We start from the raw sequence: 17,229 nt of genomic DNA, 5'->3' as shown, positions 1-17,229 counted from the left end.
ACATTTTTTGAAAATTCCTAATTGTGGAGTGTGCGTGTGGTTCTGTATTATCAATTTCAGTGTTAATTTGTTAAGTATAACCTATTTCTATTGTTGGTACCGGTACATACCGCTGGCTTCTGTTGTTGGGTGGACGAATGACCGACACAGCGACACCAATCCTGCTGTGCGGCCGGAACTCTCACCGGAATGGCGAAGCGGGCGGATGTACGGATGGTTTCGCAGGTCTGTTGACGGGCCGAGAGGTGAAATCTCCTTTTCGTTTAGGGATAACGATCCTCTTAGGATCCACAATCTTTTATGATTAGGCGCGGAAACCGTTCGCGGTTTTTAGCTTTAGCCATCCTTTCAGCCATACTGCAGCATTGGTAGCAAATGAATCTATTTGCAGCGGCACTGAACCCTATCACTCCTGTGGTATTCCTTCTGCGCAAGAACAGTGAAGGGTCCAACAAACAACAATTGGGTTAATTTTACGAGTGGCGTGAGGTGACAATTATCGGTGTCGTATAGCGAGGTGACAATTCTCGACTCGAGTGAGGTGACTTGCCGTGTAAATCAAATGGAGAGTCACTTCACTCGAGTCGAGTATTGTCACCACTTTTGTGATCAGACATATTTTAATATTTTTTCTTAATTTAAGTTTTCGCCTGTATGAAAAGCTACGCCAGAAATGCGCACAGTCATCAACCATCATCATCGCGAAAACTGACGACGATGATTGAAAAATCCCAGGTCTCCTGTCATTTGACCTGCTTCGTAAAATGGCTCATACGACACCGACAAATGTCACCTGACGCCACTCGTAGAATAAACTCAAATAAACAAAACAAAAATCAACAATTTGTAACCAAACGGTTACAATCCTTAAGCTACGTTATTGTTCTTGAGATGTTGCATCCTTAATTTCTCAACGAGGGGTCTGGTTTTAATGGGTTACATGGGAGCGGGCCATTTGGCATAACGCCATTTGGCATAACGGTCATTTGGCATAACGGACATTTGGCATAAGTTTTAACTAAGTGAAAGAAGAGGGTCATTTGGCATAATTTCAATATATTTTCTGTACATACTTAAATTGAAGATTTTAGCATTTTATTACTGTTTCATTTTAGGGCGGGAGCACTGGCTGAGGGAAAGTTGTGCATTTTTGACGTGGTGTTCGAATGGTGAAAAAAGTGGAAATGTCAAAGTAAAATCGACGAAAAACATATATCCGAACGTAGAAAAGAGCAAAGTCGCGAGTGCAAGTTAAATTTAAATTGGAAAATATATAAAAAGTTAATAATTTAAGATTTTAAAAAGTGGAATTGATGTGAAAAAAAATGATCGATGACAGCATGCGCGGGGGGAAGTGATACGTGTTTGAGTGAACGCGGTAGTGGTAGTGAAAGTGATGTGGTGTGAGAGATGAACGTGTGGAGAATTACTGCTTGCGAGGCTTACCCACACCAACAGACTAGAGTGATCTCTCGGAAGGGGGAAAGAGAGGCGGGTATGAGTAAGATGATGGTACGATTAAAAAACTCGGCATGTACAATGGTGTTCAATTGGAGTGTTGCAAATTTGATACAGTGCCCGTTTGATTTTGGCAACTTTACCGTTCGATCTTTATTTCGAGAAGCCCAGCAAGCGAGTACAGTTTTCGCATGAACAAAGTATTCTGGCCTTTTTTTTCGATTGTCGAGCAGTGCGCTTCGAGAAGACCAGCAAGTGGATCCGATTTTCGTACCGCCCTATCGCAGGAGTGGGAGTTTGTTTTTTTCCCGAGTTTTGAACAGTTCCGTAGTAACTTGCATGAATAATACTCTATAGTTAACGGTGGAATAGTTCGACGACATTGTTTTGACGACCAGCTTAAAAATACTACAAGGATAAAAAAACCGGTGAGATCTTTTCATGATGAATTGTATTATTTGATTATATTTCCAATCTTTTATGCATTTTGGGTTGGGTGGGACCATCAAGGCACCCGATTGAAGCGAGATGGATAGGAAGAGTGAAACTGTCAACTTCCTGTTGCCAACATTTCGTGGAAAAAGGGCGGGCTCTTCTTCCCATCTATTGGGTCTTTCTGACAAGCAAGGGCTTGATTGTACAACTGTTTGTGTGAACTTACTTTTGGAAGGAGATTCTTTTTCCCTTGCGGGTTTCGCGTAAGTGTCTCTGCTTACGGGTCCGCCATTCGTTTTTGGCCCTTCAGTCATGAGTATGATTGAATACAAATAGTCATACAATCTTGATCAAATTGTTTTGTTGGAACAGGCCATTGCTACCGGTGGATACCTTGCTACAATAGATGGCAGCTTATATCATCATCATCATTTATTACTGTTTCATTTTAGTAACAGCTTAATCTGTTCTATAATAATTTATTTATTCTGTTCTCCGGCAAGCCGACGAAGAAGCACAACAAGTGCGGTATGAATTCATCAGAAGATTCCGGTTAAATCATACCACCGAAATCAAACGGATTGTAAACTTTGTAGATGTATTTTATACGACTTATGTTGACTTCCAATGATCTCGCTTACTAATAGACGAAATACCGATAAAGGAAAAATGGTGAATTTCTTTCAGATTTTATATGCTCAGGTGATGACTTTTGTGAATTGAGTATGTGTGAATATTCAATAAATATGGATTTATCTCATTTCGTCTATTAGTAAAATCGATTTTGAACGAGATAGAAAATATTGCTGTGTGCGTTTGAAATGCAAATATCAATTGCGGAAACACCAAACGCGGTAAGATTTTTAATAAGGAATGCGAAGTCAAAGAGTGATTTTCTTTGCTATGTTGGCGGTGACATGGATCATGGTTGCTAAGTATCCTTTGGCTACTTTGTGTTACCGCATTTGCAGCTCAGTTATACTGGATTTGCACGTCAAATGCAAACAGCAATATCATCTTCTCTTAATTTTGCTCAGAGATACTCGAAAGACTGCAAAATCATTAGGTGGAAAGAATCATTTTCTTCAGGTGCCCATAGTTGAGATACAAGGCACACAAAATATTAAATTTTAAGATGAAAAACTCGAATAACATGAAAACCATAAGAAATACAACTATGGAAAAGTTGTAGCAAATGATAAGTATTAAAACTTTGTAGAATTTAGTAGGCCAATAAATCGAAAAAAATAAAACACTTGAGAGCGACGATTTTTTTTATTAAAAATACTCAATTATCGTGGCTCTTAAGCTAATCGTTTGCAGAGTTGCTCGCTGTCACTATCCACGTCTAAAACTTGCTGATTTGTACAGGCAGACTGCGATACAATACGGATCATTCCATATCACATCAACATCATGCTGTCTACTCCATCACCAATGCATTGATGATTGAAAGCGATAGACTATGGATATCAATGATGGGTTAAGTTCAATTTTAAATTAAGCAAATAAAATGGCAATTTATCAATACGATATTTTTGATAAAGCTGCAGATGAATTAAAACTATGTGTTGGTCACAAGACTTATTGTTCTTGGAGAATTGTCACTTCTTCTTCTTGGAATTACGTCCTCACTGGGACAGAGCCTGTTTCTCAGTTGGGATTCAGCATAGCTTTGCTTTGTAGCCACGGACTCTAGCCACTCGGCTAAGGAAGGCCCCAGGGAGAAGGAGAATTGTCACGTGATCATTCATTCTGAATTGATTATAATCTAGAGTGCGATGTCGCATCACTGCTTTTGGTTGCCAAATCAAAGTGATATTGATAGCTCGCAACTGATATTAATAGTTTATGTAAATCAGCCATACGCTGTTACGACTGATATTGAGCAATTCTGATCATTTGCTACAACTTTGCTGAACATACCAACTCACGATTCGTTAAAATAAAGAAGTTGGCCTATACCTACTTCAATCTTGTAATCATCGTAAAAAATAAATAACTGATAAGCTAATTAATTTGTTGTTTTTCATAATGTGACGGGACGTAATTTTTTGTCACTCCATAAGAGCTCTAAGAGAATGATAATATCAACCCGATAATTCAGGACGAAGTTGTGAACTCCTCACATTGCGTCACGCTCTGAGGTGACGGTTAATTCGCCTCTGGACTACCAAAGGTGTAATAAGGTTTCAAGTTTTTTATTGATTTCATCAGATTTTTTTCCTTCTTTTGCACATAGCCTATTCATTCGAGTTATACTATTGAAAATAGTTCAGCTTATATTTTAATTGGGAATTTTACCTTCTTTAAATCATCGGAAGTTCTTTGTAGTTGTACTGATAAAACTATTATATGCATTACACTTGCCTAAATTTTCATAAGAGATTTTTCCTTCTTTTGATCATAGGCTGTTCTTTCAACAGTGAAGTATTTCTCATAGTTATTCATGTTAAAGCTTGTAATAAGGGTATCAGGGGTAATATGCACCCCAGGAGTAAAACGAGTTTTGGGGGTTTCTACAAATATTTTAGAAAAATTTAGACATTTTTCTGGAAGTTGCAATTGTAAAATTGCATGTTGTGGGTCACTCCTATCCGCCCTTGACGAATTGTTTCCAATTTGTTTACAAATACTCATAAAAGGCACCGTGGGGTTGTTTTGCCTCAAGGGTGTATATTACCCCAGATTCCCTTACGTCTTATTCAAAACACATTTATTTACCTCAACTTGGGTGAATGTCATTCTCCTCCTGCTTGCGTATAGCATTAAACGACTCGGGGAATATTTAAGTCAAAGAAGCCAAGACTTGTGGTTGCTAGAGCTATGACATATATTACTTAGTACGATCCGAGGAATCAAAACAACTAGATCCAGCAAAAGAACGAATAAGTCTTAAACCTTTGTGGTTACTGTCAAAATCTAACTACAAACATCTGCAGGTGGCTACCACCGCTAGCAGAGAAGTGAATAACTGCTTGCATTTAGGATGTTCTTCTTTCAGCACGAAATGTTTCTTGAAATACTACTAAAAAGCTAATTATGTGTATGTCAATGATGGTGTAACCTTATTCATGAATAAGCTGAATAAATTCTTTGAAATTCATTATAAATCCATGCTAGTTCACTTTTGTTTTCAATTTCGGCCGAACGGCATTCGGTCAAATGGCATTCGACCAAATGACATTCGGCCAAATGACCCGGAACCGAAAATTCTGAACATATTATCAGAAGTAACTATGGCTCTAAAATCAATAAATCGAGACGAAAACCTCATGTCCGCCTAAATTAGCTTCCTGGACCAGTGTGCACTGGTTGATCGGGTTCGTTGGAACACGAAATGTTATTTAAAAGAGAATTGTAGTAGCAATGTTGCTGCATTTTTTCTTCTGTTTTACAAAGTCATTACCTTGTTTTCAATTTTTAATTTCAAATAAAGAAATATTGCGTCACTGATTGACACCCTAGTTCATCTTCTGTTATCCTGTTTAGTCATGATATTTATCTAGAGATTTACCCTTCTTTAAAACATAAGGTATTCTTTCGAGGGTTATTGCTATAGCGATTCGACGCGTTATTTTGTTATATAGGACTTTGCCCTTCTTTTTAACATGAATTTTTCTTTTGCGTAATATTACAACAGTTCTTTCACATAGAAAAAGTAATATCTGAATTATACCAAATAACCCTTACTTTTCAGATGGTTTGATATTATGCCAAATGTCCGATATGACCTTTACTTCACATATGGTTTGATATTATGCCAATTGATTCTTACTTTACACATGTCTTGATATTATGCCAAATGTCCGTTATGCCAAATGACCCTTTATTTTCACATTGTTCATAATTATGCCAAATGACCGTTATGCCAAATGGCTGTTATGCCAAATGTCCTTATGCCAAATGACCTTATGCCAAATGGCTTTATGCCAAATGACCCAGACCCAAAAGCTTACGCGAAAAATATGTGTATGGCGAAATGCATCGAACGATTAATTTCTCAAAATTGAGAACTTTTTTTTTCGAAAAAAATATTTGGTACCGGTTACGCGTAATGATAATGACTATTACGCCTACCAAATATTTTTTCGATTCATGCTTTCATTTACGAGAAATTTGAAATTTGACACAGTTTAACCATCTGCTGATAGCGATCAGTCCGAGATGAGCCAGCCTCGGGCTGTAAATCTCGTTAATAAAGATAATAATAATAATAGCGATCAGAGCCAATGTTAGTTCCGTCAATAATGCCAGAGAAGTACCGTCTATAAATCTGAACGTTAACTATTCACGATTCTTTATATTTATATTATTGATCACCAGAAACAGGTAATGATACGTTGTGCCGTACTGCATGTATACTTTACTGGAAACTTTTTCATAATGAACCTCATAACGAGCTTCCCAAGGATCAATGAATTAGCAAGGATTTTGATCAAGTGAGAAAGCAGACAAAAATCTCGCTTGATATACGCCAAAAGGTACTCAAAAATAAATCTAACAAAGTGCTCTCAGAGAAGCAAAAAAAAAATAGGATAAATCTACCAAAATCTTGCAGATTGAATAAAAATTTTAGAAAATGGATTTCAAGAAAGAAATTAATCAAAAATATTTAATAATGTCTCAGTAAAAATCTACCAAAAAAGAGATTACCAGACATTTGAATACGGATGTTGCGTTCTATATTAACCATTACCCGAAGATTGCCACGAAATGGCGCCCAACCAAATTTCAGATTCGCTCAGTTATTCTTCGCTCGGTTTGCTTACAACATTAATAAGAAAGTTCTTTCAAAAATAAAACCAACTTGCAGCCGCTTTTCTATAGTTACTCCTCGAATTATATTAAACATTATCATTAATTTGGACCAGCTTCTTGCTCAACATCATCAGTTTTCTTCTCTCTCAATCGAACACCATTTTAGTAATCAAGCATATTTTGTTCTTTTCGCTTTTCTTCGTCACGGCCATCAGCTTTCCCATTTCTGTGCCGCATTGTTTTTTTTTTGTTCCAATTGCAATTTTTCAATTGTTACATTTTAACCTAAATAACAAGGAAATCAATACAGTGGCCATGCACCGTTCGGATCGAAGCACCTGTGTCTTCGCTCCTTCGTGCCCAGGTTCAATTTCAAACTCCTAATAGAAAAGGTTTCGTTCAACAAAAACAAGTCGATGTTTAATGCATAAGTTAAAAAAAAGTGTTAACCTAATAGACAGAAACAGAACCGAGTAATAAAACAAAACTAGAACAGAACGTAATTGTGTTGCTACAGTACTCTAAAAGGATGACTAACTTACAACCTAACAGTTTCCTGAACGAAGGGTATTTCTGTGTTTTTGTATGAGTGTTTGTTTTGTGTTTTGGATTGAGCTCTCCGCTTCATTTGTTCGATAACTGTTTGATCAAAAAATTCATGAGTGAAAATAACATTGTTGAGCTTACAATTTATTACTTTTACTGGTGCATTCTTTGGAAAAGGAAAGATTCTTCTTCTATTGTTTTTGCGTGGTGAATAAAACAACTGTTAAACAATATGATATGTGTAAAACAGGTCAACCAAAACCGGAAGAGACAAAACCACCGCGCATTGCCATCAGATAGATGTCCCAACTTGTTTTTGTCTTTCGAGAGTTGTTGAACGTTTAGTAGAGAACTGTCACCACCATTAAATTATATGTGTGTGTGTTTTTGTTACAACTGTTGTTCACTACAAAATGCTAGTTGTGTGCGCGCGCGTAAATCAGACCATAATACAAGTTTTTCGCACTGGAAAAAATAAAACGAAACTGAGCGGTTGTTTGAGCAATGACGGTGATAAATTAGTGTTGTGCGGCCTACACACATTACAACCGGTTGGACAAAGTTCGGCATTTGTGAATAGATCTTCCGATGTGATCACACTAACAACAGCAAATCGTCCCCTTTCCTACTGAGAAACTTTCATTACAACAGTAGTAGTCGATACTTGAATGATGTTCAATTACACATCAGGGTTTGCAAGTTTGACATTTTTCTGGAGGAGAAACAATGCAACTCTAGGGGATTTGAAACGCTACTAACTGCACTGCACCGATATACTGTCGGCAACGGGGTCAGAATTCAAATCTTACAAAGGGGCACAATTTGGAAGAAAATTGTTTTGAAAATTGGAATTTAGACCAAAAGGGGGAGGGGTTTCTCGTGAAGTTTGAGAAAAGGGGCGTATCGGCTGTTGTAATTTCGTCAAATTGGGTGCCAAATTCTCTAGCTTATCATCAGGTCATCATCATGGATGATACCCTGCTAACAGAGTCAATCTTTGTCCAACAAGTTGTAGCGTGTGTACAGTGGGTGAAAAGGTAGAACTTATCAACTCAGAAATAGCATCCGATGATACATTTTAGGTGATCTTCTGATAGCAAAAATGTGGATTTCCATTAAATAGGCCCCAACCAGAAAACAATTTCAATGTGGTAGGATTTTCATTCACCTAGAGGAAGAAGGAAGTAACCTACAACATTCGGAAGGTAATCAGACTCCGAATACAAAAAAAAGAAACCTGTTATTGCATACCTTTAGGCACCAGATCATCGCATGAAGACATCTGGAATCAACATGCCTTTTAGGTTTTCTACGGTTTTCGAAGAAAAATCTGAATGAATATGTGAATTGTCGTCCAACCCGTAAGGCCTTGGGGTTTAGGGGGAAGCTTGAAAAGCTTCCTTCAAGAAAGCTTGAGAGACTTTCTCCGAGATGCTTGGAAGTCTTCAACCAGGAAGCTTGAGCGCCTTCTATTGCAAAGATTCCTGAGATAGTTGAAAGGCTTTCTCTCAGATGCCCGAAAGGCTTTCTCTGATTTGGTTTAAAGGCTTTGAGAACCTAGAAAAACTTTTTTTGAATACTTTAGAGGTTCCCTTTTAGAAGCTTGAAAGGCTTCCTTTGGAAAACATGAAAGCCTTTCTCTAAAAAGCTTGAAATGCTTTCTCCGGAAAACTCGAAATGCTTCCTTTAGGAAGCTTGCATGACTTCTTCTGTTAGGCTTGAAATAGTCGTCTATAAATCTTTAATAACTTTCTTACGAAGCTTGAAAGGCCTTTTCTGGGAAGCTTGAAACCCTTCATGCAGAAAGCTTTTCTCTGGGAAGCATGATGGGTTTATTCTACGACTGGCGTGAGGTGACAATTGTCGGTCTCGTATAGCGAGGTGACAATTCTCGACTCGAGTGAAGTGACTCTCCATTTGATTTACACGGCGAGTCACTTCACTCGAGTCGAGAATTGTCACCTCGCTATACGAGACCGACAATTGTCACCTCACGCCAGTCGTAGAATAAACCCATGAAAGTCCCCCTCTGGGAAGCTTAAAGGTGGGAAGCTAAGAAGGCTTTCAATTTTCTTGAGAAGCTTAAAAGCCTTCCTCCGGGAAGTTTCAAGCGATTTCTCTAGTAAGCTTGAAAGGCTTCCTCGTGGAAGCTTATAAGGTTTCCTCTGAGAAGCCTAAAAAGCTATTTCATGGAAACTTGGAAGACTTTCTCTAGGAAGCTAAAAAGGCTTTCAACTTTCTTGCGAAGCTTGAAAGGCTTCCTCATGGAAGCCTATAAGCATTCTTCTGATATGCCTAATGAGTTTTTTCATGTAAGCTTGGAAGGGTTCTTCTGGGAAGTTAAAAAGGCTTTCAACTTTTTTGTGAAGCTCGAAAGCCTTCCGAGAAGCTTTAAAAACTTCCTCAAAGAAGCCTATAAGACTTCCTCTGAGAAGCCCAAAAAGTTACTTTATGGAAGTTTGGAAGACTTCTTCTGGGGAGCTAAAAGACTTTCAATTTTCTTGTGAAGCTTGAAAGCCTTCCTCCGGGAAGCTTGAAAGGCTTCCTCATGGAAGCTGAAAACACTTTCTCATGGAAGCTTAAAAGGCTTCCTCTGAGAAGCATGAAAATTTACTTTAGGGAAGCTCGGAAGACTTATTTTAAGAAGCTTGAAAGACTTCCTTTGGGAGGCGTAGATGGCTTCTCATGGAAGCTTGAAAGGCTTCCTCCGGGTAGCTTCCTCTTGGAGGCTTGAAGCGCTTCCTCTGGGAGGCTTGAAAGGCTTTCTCACGGAAACTGAAAAGGCTTTCTCATGGAAGCTTGGAAGGCTTTCTCTGGGAAGCTAAAAAGGCTTTCAACTTTCTTTTGAACGGCTTCCTCATTGGAAGCCCATAAGAATTCACTGAGAAGCCTAATAAGTTTGCTCATGGAAGCATGGAAGGCTTCTTCTGGGAAGTTAAAAAAGCTGAAGCTTGAAAGCCTTCTTCCGGGAAGCTCAAAAAGCTTCCTCTGGGATGCTTGAATGGCTTCGTCATGGAAGCTTATAAAGCTTCCTCTGAGAAGCCTAAAAAGTTACTTCATGGAAGCATGGAAGGTTTCTTCTGGGAAGCTAAAAAAGGCTTTCAATTTTCTTGCCAAGCCTTCCTCCGGGAAGCTTCAAGCTTTTCCTTTGGTAAGCTTCAAGCTTTTCCTTTGGTAAGCTTGAAAGGCGTCCTCATGGAAGCTGAAAAGGATTTCTCATGGAAGCTTAAAAGGCTTCCTCTGAGAAGCATGAAAACTTATTTAAGGAATCTTGGAAGGCTTATTTTAAGAAGCTTGAAAGACTTCCTTTGTCAGGTGTAGATGGCTTCTCATGGAAGCTTGAAAGGCTTTCTCCGGGAAGCTTTAAAAGCTTCCTAATGGATTCAAGGCTCCTCTGGGATGCTTGAAAGACTTGCTCATGGAAGCTTATGTTTCCTCTGAGAAGCCTAAAGTTATTTCATGGAAGCTTGGAAGGCTTCCTCGAAGAAGCTTAAAATACTTCCTTTGGGAAGCTTGGAAAACTTCCTTAAAGCTTAAAAGGCTTCTTTTGAAAGTGTAAAAGGTTTCTTTAGTGAAGCTTGAAAAACTTCTTCTGGTAAGCTAAAGCCTTTATAGTTCCGGGAAGCTTCGAAGGCTTCCTCCGAGAAAATGGAAAAGCTTCTTACGGGAAGCTTTCAAAGCTTCCTCCGGGAAACTTGAAAGGATTCCCCTGGTAGCTTGATACGGCTTCATCTGGAAAGCTTTTAATATTTCCTATAGGAAGTTTCTTATAGGATGCTTGAAAAGCTTCCTCTGTGAAGTTCGAAAGGTTTCTCTCTGGGAGGGCTTCTTTGGAACGCTTGAAATGCTTCCTCTAGGAAGCAAGAAAAGCTTTGTCTGAGAGCTTGTAAAGAAGTTTGAAGGGTTTCCCCGGAGATTTCTCTAGGAAGCGTAATGGATTTCCTTCTGGGATACTTTAAGGACCCCTATGTTTCTCTATCAATGCTATTTCTGGGATGATATGTTCGTGCAATCTACGAAGGAAAATAAAAACAAAATGCAAATAAGACGAACCAACAGAAAAGCAATCACTAAATGCAAAGGTTCTGTGACAGGATATAAGGCTGGGTAACTGTGTGTCAAATGCTAGAGCAATAATATCCAGTGATTATTCAGTTTTTTTTTTCGTACGATTGTTCCAGAGTACCTATTATAAATGACTCCTCTCCATGCATAATTCGTTCGTGACAGGAAAAGACATCCCAAAAGACAGGGTTACAAAAATAGTAGCTGATTTCGCAGCATTTCCGTACGGTACCATTGCCTTCGCTTCGATTTCTCCTACAAACCGTTTTATTTAAATCTCTCTAAAGAATAAAAAATACCACATGTTTTGCTCTATCTAAGCAGATTTTCAGTTTCAGTTTGTATTATCTCTCTCTCTTTCGTTTCCTATCCTCATCTTCCGTTCGCACACTAAATATTCACAACGTCGCACGCGCACGACGTCTACTGATTTGATTTCATATTAATAGCAGTACACCGAAGGCTGGGATCGTTTTAGAAACAATCTGCTGCCTCCCCTTATTATAGTACTAGGTGTAGGTAAAAGCCATCCAGCCGAAAAAAAAACAAAGGAAAATGGTTTTTTTGCTTTGCGCAAACGAACATCACTGTTGATCTATTCGTTTCTGTGTTCGCTACATCACTCCCGAAGAACACCTTCCCGAAAAGACTAACTTTAACAATTTCGTAATAACGACCAATCGGAGAAATGGCCTTCAGCAGCGATGTTGCTTTTGTTCGAATCTCTTCTCTCTCTCGCTCTTTCCTCTTTTGCGACAACAAAAACAAAACTTCTGCACTAGTTTCTAAGATCCTTAATAAGAGTCCTATCATACTGCAATTCGATCACCCTCTCTCACAAGCACTCATTCTTCTCGCACCTCGTTATCCTTTCGTTTGCTAATACATTATTAGAGACACTTTCTACTAGCTTAATCCTAGAGTTTTTCCCCCACACACTTGTTTGACTTAAAAATCTGTGTTAATCTTCACTTCCTTATGTTGCGTGCCTGGTTCGCGCGCCCTAACAGAGTACAGTTTACTAGTAGTAGGTTGTATCTAGAGGTTTTAGTGGTAGCAGGGATTTATCGCTTCTTCTTCTAGAAGGCGCAACGTCCCAGATTCCGTTGTTGTCGCCGCCGGCGCGACTGAAGACGCCGACGGCCTCCTACTCCTACTCCTTCTCCTTCTCCGTCACCTCCACTTGTACGGGCGCTGGGTTATTGGATCTTCCGGACCCGGTCGAACGCCGTTGCACTGGTCACCGCATCGTCGGAATCGTCCCGCAGCGCCTCGACGAATCCGTTCGAGTTGCCGTTGCTGTACGAGTTGGCCGCCGGCTTGGGCATACCGTTCACGTAGATCCCGTTGGCCGTCACCTTGCGCTGGTGCAGTGCGTCGTCATCGAGAACGGGCTGTTGGGAGGGGGGTGAAGAGAAGTTTCGAATTAATTACTATTACACAAGCGAGCGGGTGGTTGTAGGTGAGATGATTGAGGGGCGGGTGAGTCCGAGAACTGTGGTGGCGATGGGGGTCGTCACCGTCGTCGCAAGCTGCTAGTTAGCTAATGAAGTCGTTTGACTTGGAAGCGATCCTGCGTTGATTGTTGGCAGATCATAAATTACGGTAGAATGGAATCTGTGCGATATGGAATGTGATTAAAAGTTTCCATGTCACACAATGGAAAACTACAAACGGTAGCAAAAGCGTGGTCCAGATAGCCGTAGCGGCAAACGCCCATCTATTCAGCAAGACCAAGCTGAGGATCCTGGGTTCAACTCTCACCAGTCGAGGATCTTTTCGTAAAGGAAATATTCTCGGCTTCCCAGGGCATAGAGTATCTTGGTGCTTGCCATACGATAACACAAATGCAAAAATGGTCAATTACTAAAGAAAACTCTCAGTTAGTGAGCTGAGAAACAGGCTTTGTCCCAGTTGGGGCGTAATGCCAGAAAGAAGAAGAAGAAGAAGAAGCAAACACGATAATGGAGGAAAGGTACCTTGATTGATAGGATTCAACCTTGAATAAATCGTAAGGTTTACACAGGTGTCAATATATAGAAGGTGGATTCCTTTTCCGTCCGATCGAAGATCTTTCTGGATGGGCTCTACCCCGGCTCTATACTCGGTGGGTCTACCCCGTTTGGCATAATGCCATTTGGCATAATGCCGTTTGGCATACAATCGTTTGGCATAAAGTCGTTTGGCATAATAGTCGTTTGGCATAACAGTCGTTTGGCATAATAGTCGTTTGGCATAATGGACGTTTGGCATAATTTGAAAAAGGAAGATTTTGCAGTGGTACAGAAATATGCCGTACCATAAGAAGCGTCATAAAATTCCATGTTCCTTTATTTTTTCAAATGACATCGAATAACTTAGGCGTTGGATATATTTTTGTTAAAGATGCGCCATAATATCCTGGACTTAATGACCCCGGAAGTCATGTATGATGCAGTTCTAAACGAGCTTTATTGGATATTAGTTTCCTTGAAAAATGATGATTAGAAATATGTCCTATCACTAACTGACAACGGAATGTACGATCGTGAGCAGTTTATACACACCCCTTTACTAATGGAAGGAATTTGATCAAATTCAATGTTTTTCACAATTATGCCAAACGGCTATTATGCCAAATGGCGATTATGCCAAACGACCGTTATGCCAAATGGCATTATGCCAAACAGCTATTATGCCAAACGACTGTATGCCAAACGGCATTATGCCATACGGCATTATGCCAAACGGGGTAGACCCATACTCGGTATTATTAGGATTGAATCCTGAGAAAATCCCTTACGTATCGCTCTCTGTAACTATCATAACATGCTGCATATTATGATAGACTGTTTATCGTATACTGCTACAACTTTGATCAGATTAGGGGGATAGCAGTGCATGATAAAACCCCTCTAAACATGCTCCAAGCCTGGGGGACACTATTGCTATTGGAAGTTCGTGGATTGTTTATCGTGCCAGTAAAGAAAGACACCTATCCCCAACGGTAAACAAGCGAGAACAATGGATGTTATCATCGCTCTCTCTTTGGGGCTCTCGCTCGCTGCTTCCATTTATCAGACTTGCTACACCTTGCGATACAATGACGATCGTGGACCGCAACAGATGGGATGTTTTTCTTTGCTTGCTTCGATCGTGCTTCATACTCAAATGAGAGCGAATTCTGCAATGGGTCTCTGCACTGTTTTGATTTTGTATAGGATTTTGACGTTTACTGGCCTTGTTGTTTACTAATTTCATGGCAGAGTGAATTATGCAGATGCAGAGCCTCATGCCTGATTAGGATAACTAGGATAACTGTTACAACCAGTTTGGGGGGTGGGGTACATCTTCGTGTATTGAAACTAGCGAAATAACAGATTGAACAGTCAACATCTTGATGTTTTTTACCCATTTTCGGTCAAGCTGAATCGATAGTGTAATCATGATGCGTGGTTTTCTTTAATTGTTCGATCCGTTATCGAACAAGCGTTGAAATACAATAACTGATTGCCTGCTTGGAGGCTTGCAGGATGTATTTAAATGTTTGCTCTCCTTCCAATGCTATCGTAATATTGCATGTGCTTCAACTTGAGAGGACTCATGAACGCAGAAGTAAATCTGATTCGATTTCAACTAAATAACTTCTGCGTTCATGGAACATCTCGTTGCATAGCGATAACTGGTCCTATCTCCTATTATTGGTCCATTTAATCCAATTGAAAAGATTGTGTACCTGATGTTAAGTTTTTCGGTAGTTATTACGTAATGAATGATAAAACCTGCAAAAGGCGGACTTACAGCGGACCAAATCCTGCAAAAATCCCACAGCTAATATCATTCGACAAATATGGAGCTGTTATGAAGCAGGATTTACGCAAACATCCCAAAATAATCAAAACAGACTAAGAATTGGAGAAAGTATAGGGTGATGTACAACAACTTGTCGGTCCTAAAATAGTCAACTCTCCCTTACTCGATATTCCGTATCTCGATAGTTAAAGAACAATAATAAAAGTTGGTTTTCATGGCTAACTGGATGGTTCCTTAGATCGCAGTTACACTGGTTTTGTGTTCTGTAACTCGATACTTCCCTAAGTAGATGGTACTTTCAATATCGAGTTATGAAGAGTTCACTGTATTGTACAAAATTCCGGTGGTAGGTCATTTGGCATAAGGTCGTTTGGCATAATGGTCATTTGGCATAATGGTCGTTTTACATAATTGTCGTTTGGCATAATGGGTCTGAAATCAAGCATTTTTTAAGATGACATACGTTTTCTTGTTTCTATCGAATCTTTCTGATGACATCAGGCTTGTTTTGAAGTCAATTGACACTTCATTCAACAATCATATGCTCTTGAATAAATTAAAGCATATTAGGAAAGTAATTGCCGTTGATTTTAAATTTCAATTAATTTCACTTACTTTCATACATAGGCTGTTCTTTGAAGCTATATTATTTAAATATTTTATTGTTTCCATTTGACAAATGGGCGGCATTCGATAACATTGATCTGCTCAAATTTTTAGCACTCATAATTGTCGTAACTTTATGCATTTCAGGGTGGTGAACGAATTGGCCATCTAATATGCACCCTTCTTTATTTTCTTTATTTAATGTGCGGGTATTTCGATTTTTACCGTCCTCATCATTTTTCCAAACATGTGTATAGCCGAGAATGACAGAATACCTCCTTCTTTTGATTGCTTATCATTCTTTCTCGTTCACTATCCAGCCACTGAAGAGTATTATAGCACCTATTGAATTATTCGGGGAAATGGCATTCGAGGAACCGACATTCGGAGAAAAGTAGTACAATCACTTCGATGATTCTGAATGCAATTGTTGATGTCTTTTCGTTTTATTATGCCGCAATAATTTTTGGCGTCCAATCTTCTATTGGTTTAATCATTAATTTTTCCTTCTTTTAAAAATATGTTGTTCTTCATATTTCTTCATTTTATTATTTATGTTAACCATTTCTATATTTTGCTGCTTTATCAATTCTTGCAAGACGTGCTGCTATAGTGATAATTACCTTAGAACCTGCCAATATTCAACATATTTTTTTTGCAAATGCATGATCTCATTTCGAGATATGCTGGAAAAAATATTATCTCAATCACAATTTTTCTCTTTTTTCGATAAAAGACGGTATTTTTGATATATTTTTCCAACATTAAAATTTATATTGAATCGTTGAAAAGTTTTGCTTCAAATATTTTCTTTTAAAAGTGTGTTGTTCATTTGAGTTATGCTGTGAGAAGATTTTTTTGCGTTAGAGGCTTAAACATTTCAATCTGCTCTCGTATATAGGCTATTTTTGCATTATGCTGCAGTAATAGATTATTGGATAAGAGCTTTTAATATTTTGCAAATAAATTTTCCCTCCGTTCATCAAGTAATTTTTATCAAGTCTTACGTCCAAACTGGGGCAGAGCTTGATCTGCAGCGAAACATTCAATGAGCGTTCCCTTTAACTGCGAACTTTCTTTGACAATGTAATATTTTAAAATATGTATATTGCAACAAGCTCATCGATACTCTATATTCTGGGATGTAGAGAAAATTATTATTCCGAAAAGATCTACCGCCAGACTCTTCACAAGTTTTATTTAGTAATGCACTCAAATTTCACAACAATTTTTGACATTCATAGCTTGGAAAATTTCTGAACGGTGGTGTTCGTTGAGGACCTACCATTTTTTTGCAATGGGCTCGGTGGTGTTGATCTCGGTAAAAGTTTCAAAAATGCCGAAATTTATTGTAAGTCAAAGTCTGCCAAACGGTCATTATGCCAAACGACTTTATGCCAAACGGCCTTATGCCAAACGACTTTATGCCAAACGGAGTACAATCCAAAATTCCATGAAGGGTCATAAGACAAAGTGAAGGGCTTTTGGATTTGGAGCGCAATTTGAATAAAGTGAACAAGGTGAAACTTAGCAAAGATTATCTGTTTGATACTCTTAAAATTTGAA

The 17,229-nt window shown here is 38.9% G+C and overlaps 1 protein-coding gene across 5 annotated transcripts in view; it reads right to left on the bottom strand.

Annotated features, from left to right (window-relative positions):
• Positions 1-9,774: 9,774 nt before the first annotated feature.
• The window catches only part of LOC5572161 (elongation of very long chain fatty acids protein AAEL008004), a 133,684-nt gene continuing 126,229 nt past the window's right edge, over positions 9,775-17,229 (bottom strand). For 4 of the 5 annotated variants that reach the window (XM_021837993.1, XM_021837994.1, XM_021837995.1 and 1 more), the window contains exon 7: positions 9,775-12,659. In XM_021837993.1, the coding sequence (XP_021693685.1) occupies positions 12,465-12,659 (195 nt within the window). In that variant the 3' untranslated portion in view covers positions 9,775-12,464. The remainder of the gene's footprint in view (positions 12,660-17,229) is intronic. The other variant, XM_001660189.2, reaches the window with a different exon arrangement.

The sequence above is a fragment of the Aedes aegypti genome, chromosome 1 (genome assembly GCF_002204515.2).
Source record: "Aedes aegypti strain LVP_AGWG chromosome 1, AaegL5.0 Primary Assembly, whole genome shotgun sequence".
Lineage (NCBI taxonomy): Eukaryota > Metazoa > Arthropoda > Insecta > Diptera > Culicidae > Aedes > Aedes aegypti.
Note: the sequence above shows the minus strand (reverse complement) of the source record. Positions and strands in the feature narration are given on the sequence as shown.